The 13,337-nt window shown below is 37.2% G+C and overlaps 1 protein-coding gene, 2 non-coding genes and 1 pseudogene across 16 annotated transcripts in view; 3 read left to right on the plus strand and 1 right to left on the minus strand.

Moving 5' to 3' along the window:
• Positions 1-31: 31 nt before the first annotated feature.
• LOC148867419 (U2 spliceosomal RNA) lies at positions 32-228 on the plus strand. The gene has a single exon (XR_016112051.1). It is a non-coding gene; the product is annotated as a U2 spliceosomal RNA (small nuclear RNA).
• Positions 229-771: 543 nt separating this feature from the next.
• Positions 772-931, plus strand: LOC148867420 (U1 spliceosomal RNA). The gene has a single exon (XR_016111112.1). It is a non-coding gene; the product is annotated as a U1 spliceosomal RNA (small nuclear RNA).
• Positions 932-1,412: 481 nt separating this feature from the next.
• LOC148867421 (U2 spliceosomal RNA) lies at positions 1,413-1,589 on the plus strand (annotated as a pseudogene).
• The window catches only part of LOC148867422 (protein ALWAYS EARLY 3-like), a 94,253-nt gene continuing 82,467 nt past the window's right edge, over positions 1,552-13,337 (minus strand). For 12 of the 14 annotated variants that reach the window (XM_088976964.1, XM_088976957.1, XM_088976953.1 and 9 more), the window contains 7 exons: positions 11,723-12,005; positions 9,544-9,780; positions 8,945-9,106; positions 7,425-7,568; positions 7,099-7,314; positions 6,265-6,546; positions 1,552-1,928 (listed from right to left, as the gene is read on the minus strand). In XM_088976964.1, coding sequence (XP_088833090.1) covers positions 1,764-1,928; positions 6,265-6,546; positions 7,099-7,314; positions 7,425-7,568; positions 8,945-9,106; positions 9,544-9,780; positions 11,723-12,005 — 1,489 coding nt within the window. In that variant the 3' untranslated portion in view covers positions 1,552-1,763. The remainder of the gene's footprint in view (positions 1,929-6,264; positions 6,547-7,098; positions 7,315-7,424; positions 7,569-8,944; positions 9,107-9,543; positions 9,781-11,722; positions 12,006-13,337) is intronic. The other 2 variants (XM_088976952.1, XM_088976958.1) reach the window with 2 other exon arrangements.

Genomic DNA, 13,337 nt, shown 5'->3' on the forward strand with positions numbered 1-13,337 from the left:
ATAAATAGTGATGGAAGACACTAATTTAAACATACCTTTCTCGGCCTTTTGGCTAAGATCAAGTATAGTATCTGTTCTTATCAGTTTAATATCTGATACGTGGGCCATCGGTCCACATGATATTAAATTAATCTTTTTAGGGGGAGAACCGACTAGCAGTAGCTTGCTACTGGGGATCTCGCGCGTCATCCATGCGTTGCACTACCGTGGGGGCCTGGCGCACCCCACCAAATCATTGTAGAAGATTTGTTTCTATTTTCTGTACGTTATATGGTTTTCTTTTCCATTATGAGATGTTATTCCACTGACGGTAACCCATTCAAATCTCAGTCGTGTTCCTGACTTCCTGGGGAGAATGGTAATGGAGTTATCCTGGGAGCGGACTGTGTTAAGCTTCAAGCTTTCCGATACATGAATCGACGAAACAGACTGTTAAACTCAAGCCGAGCTTGTTCTGAGGTTGGGGAGGAATGGTTTTCCTGTCTGTTGTCTCTGTCAAATTCTGTATGTTAGTTCTTAATCTATTAATTTATTTTCACCCAAAAACAAAAGCTAGAAGAGAAACTTGGGTAAAAAGCATGACGCGGGGGATTAAATAACCCAGCTGAGGCTCTAAATCTAATAGAACTTTGCCATCTGCAGACTGCAAAAGCGGCTTTTACATGCCTAAACAGTCTAATTGGAGTTAGTATAATGCCCCACATCGGCTAAGGAAGTTAACAGCGGAGGAAGCGAATCATTATAAATAGAGTGGAAGAGCGGAAATGAAACATACTTACCTGGACGTGGTGAATGGGTGATCAAGAAGGCCCATAGCCTAGGTTGGTGACCTCCATTGCACAAAGGAGGGGTGCCCGCCTAACATCTCCCCAAGTGGGAGAGTGTACGTCATAATTTGTGGCAGCGGGGGTACGCGTTCGCGCGGCCCCTACCCAGTTCGTTTATTCAAATTCTTCATTTTCTCTATCTATTAATGTTCGTTAGTAGACAATCTCTTTTTTACATGCAAAATAGGAAACTGAATAAGATGCTTAGCCTGGTCTTTCAGAGGTTTCTCCATCCACCGTTCTGCTTTTGTCGCTCCAGAAGCCCTGCGGCATTGATGTCCTGCTGCATGTATGATGTTACTCAATTCTTTGAAGATGGATGCTGCATTTCCAGTGTCCGGATCATAGGATCCGTCTACAAGAACTGTGTTTGTGCTCTTAGTTGAAAATTTACTTTGAAACAGCTATCATTGATCATGGCTTTACAATTGATCAGGCCTCAGGGCGGTTTATTCACAAATGAGTTTAGTGTTGATTAATCAGGCTCAGCCTATGTTGTCTCGGCTTTAGCCCCACATTGGCTAGTGAAAAGAGTCGAAGAGGTAGCATGGACTATAAAAAGTGATCGAAGATCCAGATCAAGCCATACCTTTCTCGGCCTTTTGGCTAAGATCAAGTGTAGTATCTGTTCTTATCAGTTTAACATCTGATTGTTTCATGGTTTGGGGTGTTTAATTTATAATAGTTTTTTTGGGAGTCTTATTGAATTTCAGAAAATTGAAGGTTGAGAGATTAAGGCATCTGGCATATCTTCTAACTTTCTAAGAAGGTATCTGACATGACTTCCCAAATACCCCAAGAAAGGATTGTTGGATTGATCCCTACAATTGGAGCTTTTGGGGGGGGTAGGCAAAAGAAAAGAATTTAGACGACAATTTTTTTTCACTTAGCATGATTGTAATATACACAATAGACACTACTGTAGGGTGGTTGAGTCTATGTTGGTACAAGTGCCAATATCTGGTTTCTTACAATTGACATGCACTTCCGAATTTCTCCATAAATGGGAAGATTCTGAGAACAACATGGCTGCAAGCTTTTAACAGCAGAATCTATTATCTGGGCCACTTCAGCTGATGGATACTGCCGCTCTGTGCATGCCTGCATATTTTGAGGAAGTAATACTAACCATCAGAAGGAATAAAAGAATCCAAGTGTCCAGAATATTAGCCAGAAAAAAATTTCCAGAATATAGATTATTTTCACCAATTAAAAATGAGAATTATCAAAATAAGACAGTCAATGTACCAGGGTTGATAAAAAAACACATAAAGCATGAAGGAAATTTCAAACAGGATTCATGTAGCCAACCCCATATAGTTGGGTTAAGGCTTAGAGGACGATGATGGATAAACACATAAAGCATGAAGGAAATTTCAAACAGGATTCATGTAGCCAACCCCATATAGTTGGGTTAAGGCTTAGAGGACGATGATGGATGGTTCTTAAAGTAGGTTATTAGGTCTAAATGGCTGATGGTCTTAACGTGGAGAAACTAGGGTTTGAAAACAATAATTTGAAATAGAGAAATTCAGGGTATAGTGTGATTCTCAATTGATAATTGGGTGGATGCAGTCAGGTTGTTTGGGAGCGTGACCACATAGACAATTAGTTTAACAAGGGTGCTTGTTTTAAATGAGCAAGAAGATCAGCTAATGGTTTAGCGGAACAAGGGACTGCAAGGGAGAGTTTGTACTTGGCAGTAGGGGTGTCCACGGTTCGGTTAACCAAACCATGGGCATATTTTGCAAACCGAACTGGTGGTACTGGTTTTTCCATTTCTCCAAACTGAAACTGAACCGGTACCACCGGTTAACCGGTCCACCGGTTCGGTTCTTCGGTATTTTATATTTATAATATATATTATACAAATATATATTATAATATTATATTATACATAATAAATGATATATAATATATTATAAATATTTTAAAAAATATAATATATTTATTAATAGATTATTATAAATATAATATAAGTATATATTTATATATATAATGAATATATATTTATATATAATATATAGAAAATATGTGACATATTAAAAGATATATAAAATATACATATAAATATATATACCGGTTGGTTCAGTTAACCGCCAGTTTTTTGTAGGTTAACCGAAACCAAACCGATCGGTTTGGTTTAACCGCATTTTGCGGTTCGGTTTTCAACCAACTAGGACTGGACTTCAATCTAACTTTACATAATCAAACTTAATGTAAAACTAACTATATCGGAGGAAACATTTGAACAAATCTGAAACTAGGAGATTATAAAAAGTTCAATAACTCAAATGACTAGAAGTAAACGCTGGACTGATAAAGAACTTTTTTTTTCTTTTTCTGCATGACAGACTTGAGAAATAACAACTATGATTACTGCGTAGAGAAGATGGAGGATAGTTGTGTAATTTTATCTTTCTTTCTTGTATTTTAATAGGCGTGTACATTAGTGTACATCTTTAATTCTTTTGTAAGGACAAACTTGTCCATTCATATTTCTTTAATATAAATACTATCCTTTTGGGTTGGTTCGATCAGATTGATCAACCCTAACAGATCTGGACTATTGGCTTTCCTCGTCTCCACTTTCTCACGAACTATCACGGTATCAGAGCAAGCTGTTTTCTGATCCATTATTTTTTTTCAATCTGTTTGAGAACTATCCTCATCGTCGATTGGTTCTGGACTGTTCTGATCAAGGTTCAAAGTATCAATATGATACGCCCCGTATCGGGCGTATCGTATCGTATCTTTTGGTCTCGATATGCCTATTTACAGGTGTTTTGGGACCCCCAAAAATACTTAAAAAACATTTCCAAAAATCAAAATTTGAAAAAAAAAGAAAAAAAAAACATTAAGCGGTTGTTTGTCTGTACCGATACGCCCCTGCCAATACACAGGGGCATATCGATACTTCGAACCTTGGTTCTGATCATTCCAGGAACCATTTTTCTGTGTTTTGCGCATCCAACAAGAGAGATTTTATTGGATCCCTCTCTAAAGACATCCATTTGCAGTGAAAATTGAAAGGAAGTGTCTTGGTCGTCTTCTTCATCCTCTGAAAGTTTCATCAACATCAGAGAAGTATTGAGAGAGATCTATACATCTCTTCTGGGTGGCAGCAACAAGTCTTTCCTCTTTTGGACTGTGTTCTCAGATTTCAACTATTGCTGAATCTTGGACACTCTTTTTCGACTGTAAGAGGTTTCTTCTCTTAGTTTTTGACTCTCTTGGATTGGTTTTCTGCTTATATTGCTTGCTTCGATTGGGTCTGGGAAAGAATGAAATTATTTCTGTTAAGTTCGATGGAAGCAACTATGCTCTCTGGAAATTTTACTTTTAGTATTTTGTTGAAGGGAAAGGCATGTGGGGTTATATTGATGGTTCCACATCCATACCCGATGCCAATGATATCAAAGGGCTGAAACAGTGGAAATTTGAGAATGAACAGGTTGTTTCATGGATTCTTGGTTCTGTTACTATGGATGTTAGTATCCCAATGAGGGGACTGAAATCTGCCCATGACATGTTCGAATACCTTGAAAAGGTGTATCAGCAATCGAATATGTCTAGGCAATATCATATTGAAGTTGATATTTTCTCTTATGTTCAAGGGGAGAAGCGGATTTAGGAATACTATGATGGATTTGTGAACCTTTGGACTGAATATGAATTGATTCACTTTGTGGATCTCTCTACGGACTGTTGTGTGAAAACTATGAAGAACCATCTCAGTATGAGAAAGACTGCATTTTTTTATGCATCTCAGATCTGATTATGAAACTCTAGCTCTGGTATATTGGCTCACTTTGGGGATCTCTCTAAGGACTGCTGTGTGAAAACTATGAAGAACCATCTTAGTAAGAGAAAGACTGCATTTTTTTATGCATCTAAGATCTGATTATGAAACTCTACACTCTAGTATATTCAGCAAAGTGCTTCAGATTACTCTCTTTTCACTCTCAAGCGAGCACAAGGGTTGACTCTTCTCTTGGTATATGTTGATGATATACTTATCACCGGAAATGATGTGGATGGTATTAACAATTTGAAGCTCCTTCTCAGCAACTCCTTCAAAATGAATGATTTTGGGATACACCTCTGGACCTTAACCATAAGCTAAGAAAGGATGAGGGTGAGCTTCTCCCTGATGCTACTTTATATCGAAAGCTTGTAGGTAGTCTTATCTACCTAACTATGACTAGACTAGACATTTCCTATGTGGTCCAGCTTGTGAGTCAGTTTGTATATGCTCCACGTCAGCCCCACTTCTCTATGGTTCTCTGAATCATCCGTTATGTTAAGGGCACTCTATCTCATGGCTTGTTTTTCTCATCTTCATCCTCCACCCAACTTCAAGCTTATGCAAATGCAGATTGGGCAGGTTGTCCTAACACTCATCGTTCCACTACTGGCTAGTGTATATTTCTTGGTGATTCTTTGGTTTCTTGGAAATGCAAGAAACAACAAACCGTTTCCAAGTCATCTACAAAGCAAAGTATAGAGCAATGTCCTTAGTATGCAGTGAAATAGTTTGGCTGAAAACTCTACTTCATGACTTGAACATTGATCACTCATCTGTCATTCCCTTGTTTGCTGACAACATGAATGCGATCAAAATTGCATCCAACCCGGTATTTCATGAGCGCACTAAAAATATTGAGGTGGATTGCCACTTCATTCGTGATCTTCTTCTTGCGGGTCACATCTCTCTCCCACATGTCTCCTTGGGCCTACAACTTGCAAACCTCTTCATCAAAGCCCGACATAATTTTCTTATAGACAAACTGATGCTTATCCCCCAACATTAGTTTGAGGGGAAGTGTGGAGAAGATGGAGGGTAGTTATGTAATTTTATCTTTCTTTCTTGTATTTTAGTAGGTGTGTATATTAGTGTACATCTTCTTTAATTCTTTTGTAAAGACAAACTTGTCCATTCATATTTCTTTAATATAAAAGCTATCTTTTGGGGTTGGTTCGATCAGATTGATCAACCCTAACAGATTTGGACTATTGGTTTTCCTCTTGTCTCTTCACTTTCTCATGAACTAACATGCTGCACCATATAGAGAGGCATCTGCTTGCTCCTATGACCTATATATATCATTGATTTAGCTGTTTGGCCTGTGGGCCCCCACAAGTAAAGGATCCAGGAACAGGCATATTGAAGATAATTAACTTATCAAAGAAAACATGTACTCAAAATCAAAATAAGACACATCAGAGGTTCTGCTATCACAAAGAATGGGAAATTTCTATAATCAGGTTTTTGGATAAACAACAAGCATATTTCAACAATCCCAAGGGGAAAACAATAACAATAGTATATAAGCCATTGAAAAAATAATGGAACAATCAGAGCAACTTGGAAGCATATTTGTTCAGTTTTCTATTTAGAAGTTAGAGCAAAGAACTATGACAACATTCAATTTACCTGAATCATGAGCAATGTAGAAACACAAGATGAGATCAACTCCAAAGGTATTTGTGCTTCACTTGGGTCAGTAGTGTTTGACTTCTGACCAGATACAGGAACTCTTGTTGTTGGCTCTAATGTGCTGGAATTTGACTGATCCTCACAAGCCAAACTCCCATTTACAGGATCTCTAACAGTTGATGCAACAGAATCAGTTCCAAAATACCGATTACTTGCAGCATCTAAAGCCTCTCCAATCCTCGCAAAAGCATCTTCCCCTTCCTTCAATGAGGACATAACCTGAATTTTTTTTTTTTTAAATGTAATTAGATTACCTATGAAGTATTTGAGAAAAGTACTGCAGGTGGCCACCATAACAAATGATTTTACTGAAATAACCCATTAACCTAACACCATCTAGCAAATATATTAACATCTTGGACAAGTCACAGCTCAAAAACTGTCCAGTCAGATGATCTTAACAGGGCATCTGCTCTTTTCTTTATGAGTGGACAACAGCAATGCATGGCACAATTCATGAAAATGTCCAATGATCAGATGGTTGTGACCACCTGGTAACGAAATTTTCAAACAAAAAGGTAGCCCATCAATTGAACAAATCGAATCAATGTGCAAAGCGTAAAATGAAGCATAGAAGTGCAAGACTCCATATTTAAATTCAAGATGCACAGTTCCATATTTCATCAGTTGGATGATCAAAACCTAAGAAAACCAGATGTACAAAATGAAGTTCAAATTCTCTAGTTAATCTTCATGATTCTAGGAATCAAAGAGAGCTTGGGATGGGAAACTACCTGCTTTAGATTTTTAAGTTTGAAGGAATTTTCCTACCTGCATAGCTGCATGCACCATTGTCTCTGCTTTCAACCTTGAACTCTCAATAATTTTGGCTACATAAGATCCAGATTCTTGAACAAAAAAAGCAGTTTGTTCAAAGGAGCTTGATCCAGAAAGGCCACTTAAATTGGGTATTATCTTATTCCATGCTGGTGGAGAATTTCCTTGGTAGGTATTTCGTTGCCTCAAATAAAGCAGAGCAGAAGAAACCTGCATTTGGAATAGTAAGATCAAGGTTGCAAAGTGTAATTTAGGTGGAAGAAAAAGAGTATGAACTGGAGTAAGATGCAAGGTTGACCAAGTTCATAAAAGCCACATGCCTGGTCATTGGTTTCCTGTAGCTGTACAAGAACTGTGGCATATTGCTTCTTGAAAGGCTCAGAATCTTTGAGAGAGTTCTCTCCATCTTTCTGGTTTTCCAATACTTCATCATTCATGTGTGTCAGCTCCAACAACAGTGCTTCCTACCAATTATAAGAAAGTTTTTTAGTGAACTTCCAGACTATTGATCTGATGAGAAAAACATAGTCAGTGAAGTACGAAAAGTTTGAAAACAAAAACTACTGGACCACAACAAAAGACAAAACTGAAGGATGAAATGAAACACAGGCATAAAATGACATCAAGATCCTGGACAGCCATTTTGCCTCATTAACTCCAGAATTTGCAGCTTTTTCTTATCTGGTGGTGTGGTGTGGAGTGGGTGGGGGATTTGTAGTGGATACAAAAGAATCATATCAAGGAAAGCTTAACCTTGCACCCACCAATGTAGGAGCTCTTTCATGTAAGTGGAGGAATGAATCAGATGCAGCCCATGTTATTTGGGTGGCAATTTATGGGTTTTTTCTATTGCTACTGGTGCCATAGTTGGGGTTACATGCAATCTTGTCTCTTGATATAGCCTTCACCTGTGACCAGAGCTGCTTATTCATTTCACTTGTTTTGTTTAGGCGGTTTCTTGGATAAAGATCTCTTGTTTTTGTAGTTTTTGTTGCATGAATCAACAGAATTAAGATATCCCCTCTTATACTTCTAATGCATTTCATTTTAAGCTTATTTTGTCTATGTTGCCTATGAAAAAGAAAAGTAAAATTCATAGCCTGTTTTCATGGCATTAAGATAACTTAGAAAAGCACAAGATCTATGGAATACAAGAGTGAGAATATGAGGAGAGTTCTCCAGTAGTTTCATTCCAGCTATGCAAGGTCTCTTCTAGGACCATAGTTAAAGAGTTTTCCCCTCTCAAACCTTTTCAGTTTCTAATAGGGTTTCTAATTTTGATAAATATCAAATTCGATAGGTGCTTATTGATATTGGTTGATTATTTTAGGAAAAATGAGATGATGGCTTTTCATTTTATCATCTGGTAACAGCTAAGTAGGTGTCAAGAACAGCTAACACCTTAGCCGATTCACTTGCACAATATTCTTTTTTTTCTGAGTTAATAAAGTTTCACTGTTGAATGTTGACTATCAAAAAAAAGCATATATATGGATATGAAGAAGGACTATTTCTAATGCAGATCCTAGATTTCGCATATTCACAAATCCAATGTGGAAAAAAAAGCATTATGAACACCAAAACAGACAATGACTTGATTAACTGAGTAATTATTCATAAGTCATAACAGTGTAAAAAAGTTAAACTTTACCACTTTGACAGAGCAAGCAAGTTATGGACAATACATGTATGACCAGGGTCACTTCAAATAATGATATTTCTGGAGGACTTGATAAACAAATAAACTTCCACATGATCATTTCAATGAAGGAAATTTTAGCAACAGAAACAATTGAAAATTTATTACTTATGCATATATAGTGAAATCAAGTGGAATAACCTTTTTATCAAGAGCACGAGTTAGCTCAGAAAGAGCCCGTATATCAGCCTCCTTTGCTTGTATTTGTACCAGAGTACATGGTTGTGTGTATGTGGCTTGTTGTGAATTGACAATTTCACTGGCTGCTGCTTTAGCTAGCGAAATGGAATTGATTGTGTCCCCCTGAACAAAATAGTGTTTAAATGGTTTTGAACAAGTACAACTCTAAGTTCTAACCATTCTTATTCTAAAACTTCATTCTGAGCTTGCAAATGAAGGAAACGAGATGAACCATACTTATGTGTCAAAAAATAATATTGGAATGAATATTTGACACAATCATCATGGTTTCTAAATAAACTTTGTGTTTTTTATTGACTATATTCAACAGTTGCATACATTCATCCAGTCCAAATTTGGAAAAGCTAAAAATGAGGCAATGTTCACAAATCAACACCAGATATTTATTCAAAATCTTTACCAAAGAAAAAAGTTATTTATTTCATATATTTACTCTAAAGGGTTCAAAAAAGTGGATTGCTTTAACATTTTTTACTTTGTAATTGTTGCTGGCATGCCTTTATTAGATAATGACATGTGAAATGCAGAGAACTACAAACCTTTGCCTGTGTTAACAATGTGTTCAGGGGACAAATTGAAGAAATCTGAGAAGATCCATCTGCCATCTCTAGATTCTCACTTGGAGTAAACTTCATGCAACCTCCACTTTTCAAATTTTTGGGTAGATTCACCTTGGGCTCGTCAATATTCTCACAGAGTTTATCAACTCCTGCATTCTGTCTTCGGAGAACTTTGGGCATGTTTTCCATTGGGTTTAAAGGCATGCAGTCAATATCCTGGGTTGGAAGTTCATGTCATTGATCTCAAACGAAAACATATTTATCAGAAAACTGTACCTCAATCTATTAACTTGGAGGAAGGGGGGATACACTCATTCAACTCATAAATTTAAACCTACCATTCTCTTCAAGCAGAAGTAAAGAGATTAACAAACAAAATGTAGGAAAGACTTGTCAGTAACTTCTATTCGTAACACAATAAGTTCTTTTTCCCACTGAAAATAACATATAATAAGTTATTTCACAAAATTGTTGTTATCATAACCAAGGAATATTGGAAAACAAAGATTATTGCAGTGACCTGTAAGATTCACATAAGCAAAAAAGTATTTGCAGGGAAAAAAAACAACAAAGCTCCTACGCAGGTTAGTGGCCTTTTCGATGCTTCTTTCTTCAGCTGGTCTAAGCAGTGGGGTAGAATATTGTAGAGGTGTGCAAGGGCTGCATACCTAGAGGATCTATGGGACTGCATCAAAACAAGGGCTATACATTGGGTCAAAACCTTAAAGCTATTCCCCCTTTTCTCCTTCGATGATATATGGAGGAATTGGAAGAGGTAGCAATCTCCTCAGACAATTCCAGAATGGGTTCCACTGGAGGAAAATTTCCAAAAACTTAACTTTGATGTAATGTTTTAAAAGCGCAAGGGACGCAAGGTGAAATGTGAGGCATACTTTTTTGAAGCAAGGCGCAAAAATACCAAATAATAATAATAATAATAATAATAATAATAATAATAATAATAATAATAATAATAATAATAAATATTAAACAGAATATTAATAAAAATATAAACTTAAATTTTAAAATAAATGTTTTAAAAAACCTATTATCTAGAATTAAAATGCATAAACATAACATGTAAAGCATATTCAAATGAAAATTTAAAAATAAAATCAAACGTGAAAACATTTTCAAGCATGTAAAACCCAAAATCTCTTTATTTCCTCAATTGCATTACTTCAAATAACTAAAGTGATGTAAAACATCCTGCATTCCTAATTCTACGAGCCGTGTTTGTACCAAGCCCCTCAGGGCAAGCCCAAACAAGTCCGTGTTAGGGTCTTAAATTCTTAATCCCTACACAAAAATAAATGATTTTATAATTTTAACTACCTTTTATGAAGATATTTTATTAGGATGAATGAATGAACAACATTAGCAAATAGGGGGTGGTTCTTGGAGGGGCTTGGCCACCCCAGGCCCAACTACTAGGTTCAAAAAGTAACAAAAAGCGCAAAAAATAAAAAAGGCACACACCTGGTCTGAGCGCAAGGTGCACCAGGCACACGCCTAGGCGCACCAGGAGCGCGCCTTTTGAAAGTGCTGTGCCTAGGGCCTAATGCACCTCGCCTGAGTGCCTAGGCATGCCTTTTAAATCACTGCTTTGATGGTAGCAGTCGTGGCAATCCAGGGCCATCAGGTATAGGGGGTGTCATAAGGGATGAAGATGGGAATACAATTGCCTTGTTTTAGGCCCAGTTGGTCTAGGGAGCTCCATTTTTGCTGAGTTCCAAGCAGTTCTGCTGGGTGTGCAACTTGCAAAACAGTTAAATGTGGACAGATTGATAGTTGAGGGTGATTCCAAGCTGGTAGTTGGGTGGCTGAAAGATCCAGACTATGTTATTTGGACCTACAAGGAAGCTGCGAAGAAGTTCAAATGGTTAACCTTTAATATGCTTGTAGAATTCAGTGGCAAAGGTCAGCTAATGGGTTAGCAGATTCCTTAGCTAAGCAAATGTTTTTAGGGAATCTATCTTTTTGGCTGAATTGTAAGTTGATTTGTACATGAGGCTGCATCTTGCATCTCCTTTTGGGATGCCTGTCTGTACACTTTTTGGTTAATTCTTAATAAAATTTTCGCTTCCTATAAAAAAAAAAAAAAAGACAAGTTGGGTTAAGTTTTATCTTTTCCTTGGGATAAAAGAAGAAACGTTACCATAACAAACTCAACCCCTAGTTCAGGCCGATCAAATTGAACTCTGCATCTATTGCGGTCAACTGTCAGTACACTACCATCATGAATCTCACGTGCCTTGGGATGAGATGAAATGACACGCTGTCCAACTGATAAAGGCCGTGCTAGATCTGTAGGCAAGCCTTCCCTAGTACCAGTACGGAGTTCTGCATAATGTTTCCAAACAGATTCACGATATTGTTCTAGTTTCTCCTTTTCTTCCCTTAAAAATTGTTCAGATAACCTCCGAGGTTTTCCAAGGGAACTGCATGACCAAATAAGAGAAATCTTAAGTAATAATCTTGCCAACATTTCTTGATGAGCTTGAAAGAACAATAAAAAGAACAAAAAAAGCTTCATATAGATAAAAAAGTATTTTTTATGAAAAACATTTATTTTTATTGATTAAAAAACAAGAAGTATATACTTAATCGCATATAAAAGTTTCAAGGCATTTTTGTGGAAAGTTCCATCACAAATGCTATACCCACTGATCATTAGATAAACCAAAGGATGTCCAAATAGATATATATCTTCTATGGATAAAAGATTGCAAGGGCCATATTGCTTCATGCAATGATAAAGTATCAGGCTGAAAGGTTTCATAACTTTAGTGCCTAGGTCACCTGAATCAATCCAAGTTAGTAACCTCAGGCCAATCAAGCTTATAAAGGTATAGGAAAAGTCCCTTGTCTGCACTTAAAAATACTTCCCTCCATAATGACCATCCAGTTTCTAATCACCAATGAATGTTTTGAAGACTTAAAGAAATCTGGTAAGAAAGATTGGATGAACAAATTGGACTTGGAAAAGGCCTATGACAAGGTACTTGATCATTTTTGGAGGAAGTGTTGACTAGGTTTCCGTGAAAGATTAAGAATGCAGATTACGGGTTGTTTGAAGTTTTGTCACTATTCAATGTTGATGAATGGGTAGTGAAGGACTTCTTCCCATCCAAGAGAAGGTTAACACAGGGAGACTGCTTTTCTCCCCTTCTATGCACAGTTATTATGGATGTGTTTAATTGACTAATCATGAAGGAAGAAAGTATTGGGTTGACAAGAGGGTGGAGGGTGGAGGGGGGGCAGAAGTGCAACAACAATCTGACCAACTATTTATAGATGACATAATTCCTTCTTTGTGAATTGTGACTACAGTAGGGAGGAATAAGCAAGGCACTTACAACTCTTTCTAAACTCTCAACTTGACTCTGACATGGTACCAAAGCAGGTCACAACCTGATCCACACATAACATCTCGGTTACCACTGGTTCAAGAACTCTCTAACAGTATTTGAGAAGTTCTTGAGTGTCCTTTAATCTTCTTCCTAGATCGGCTACAGATCTGAACTTTACAGATCTTTTTCTTGGACTGCTGCGCCATCAGATTCACCTTTCCTCTTAGATCTCCTTGTAGAGACATCAGATCAGCCTGAAATCTTAGATCTGGTGTTGCCCAAAGCAGATCTACTGACTCCCTTTGGTTTGGTTTGGATCGGTTTTGATTTTGAGGGGTTTTGATCCACTCTTCAGTTCGGCAGAACTTTACAGTTGCCTTTTTTGGACATCAGCTGAAAGTGTGTGTTTTGATCCACTCT

The sequence above is a fragment of the Nelumbo lutea genome, chromosome 3 (assembly GCF_056320005.1).
Source record: "Nelumbo lutea isolate HS-2025 chromosome 3, American lotus-T2T, whole genome shotgun sequence".
Classification (NCBI taxonomy): domain Eukaryota; kingdom Viridiplantae; phylum Streptophyta; class Magnoliopsida; order Proteales; family Nelumbonaceae; genus Nelumbo; species Nelumbo lutea.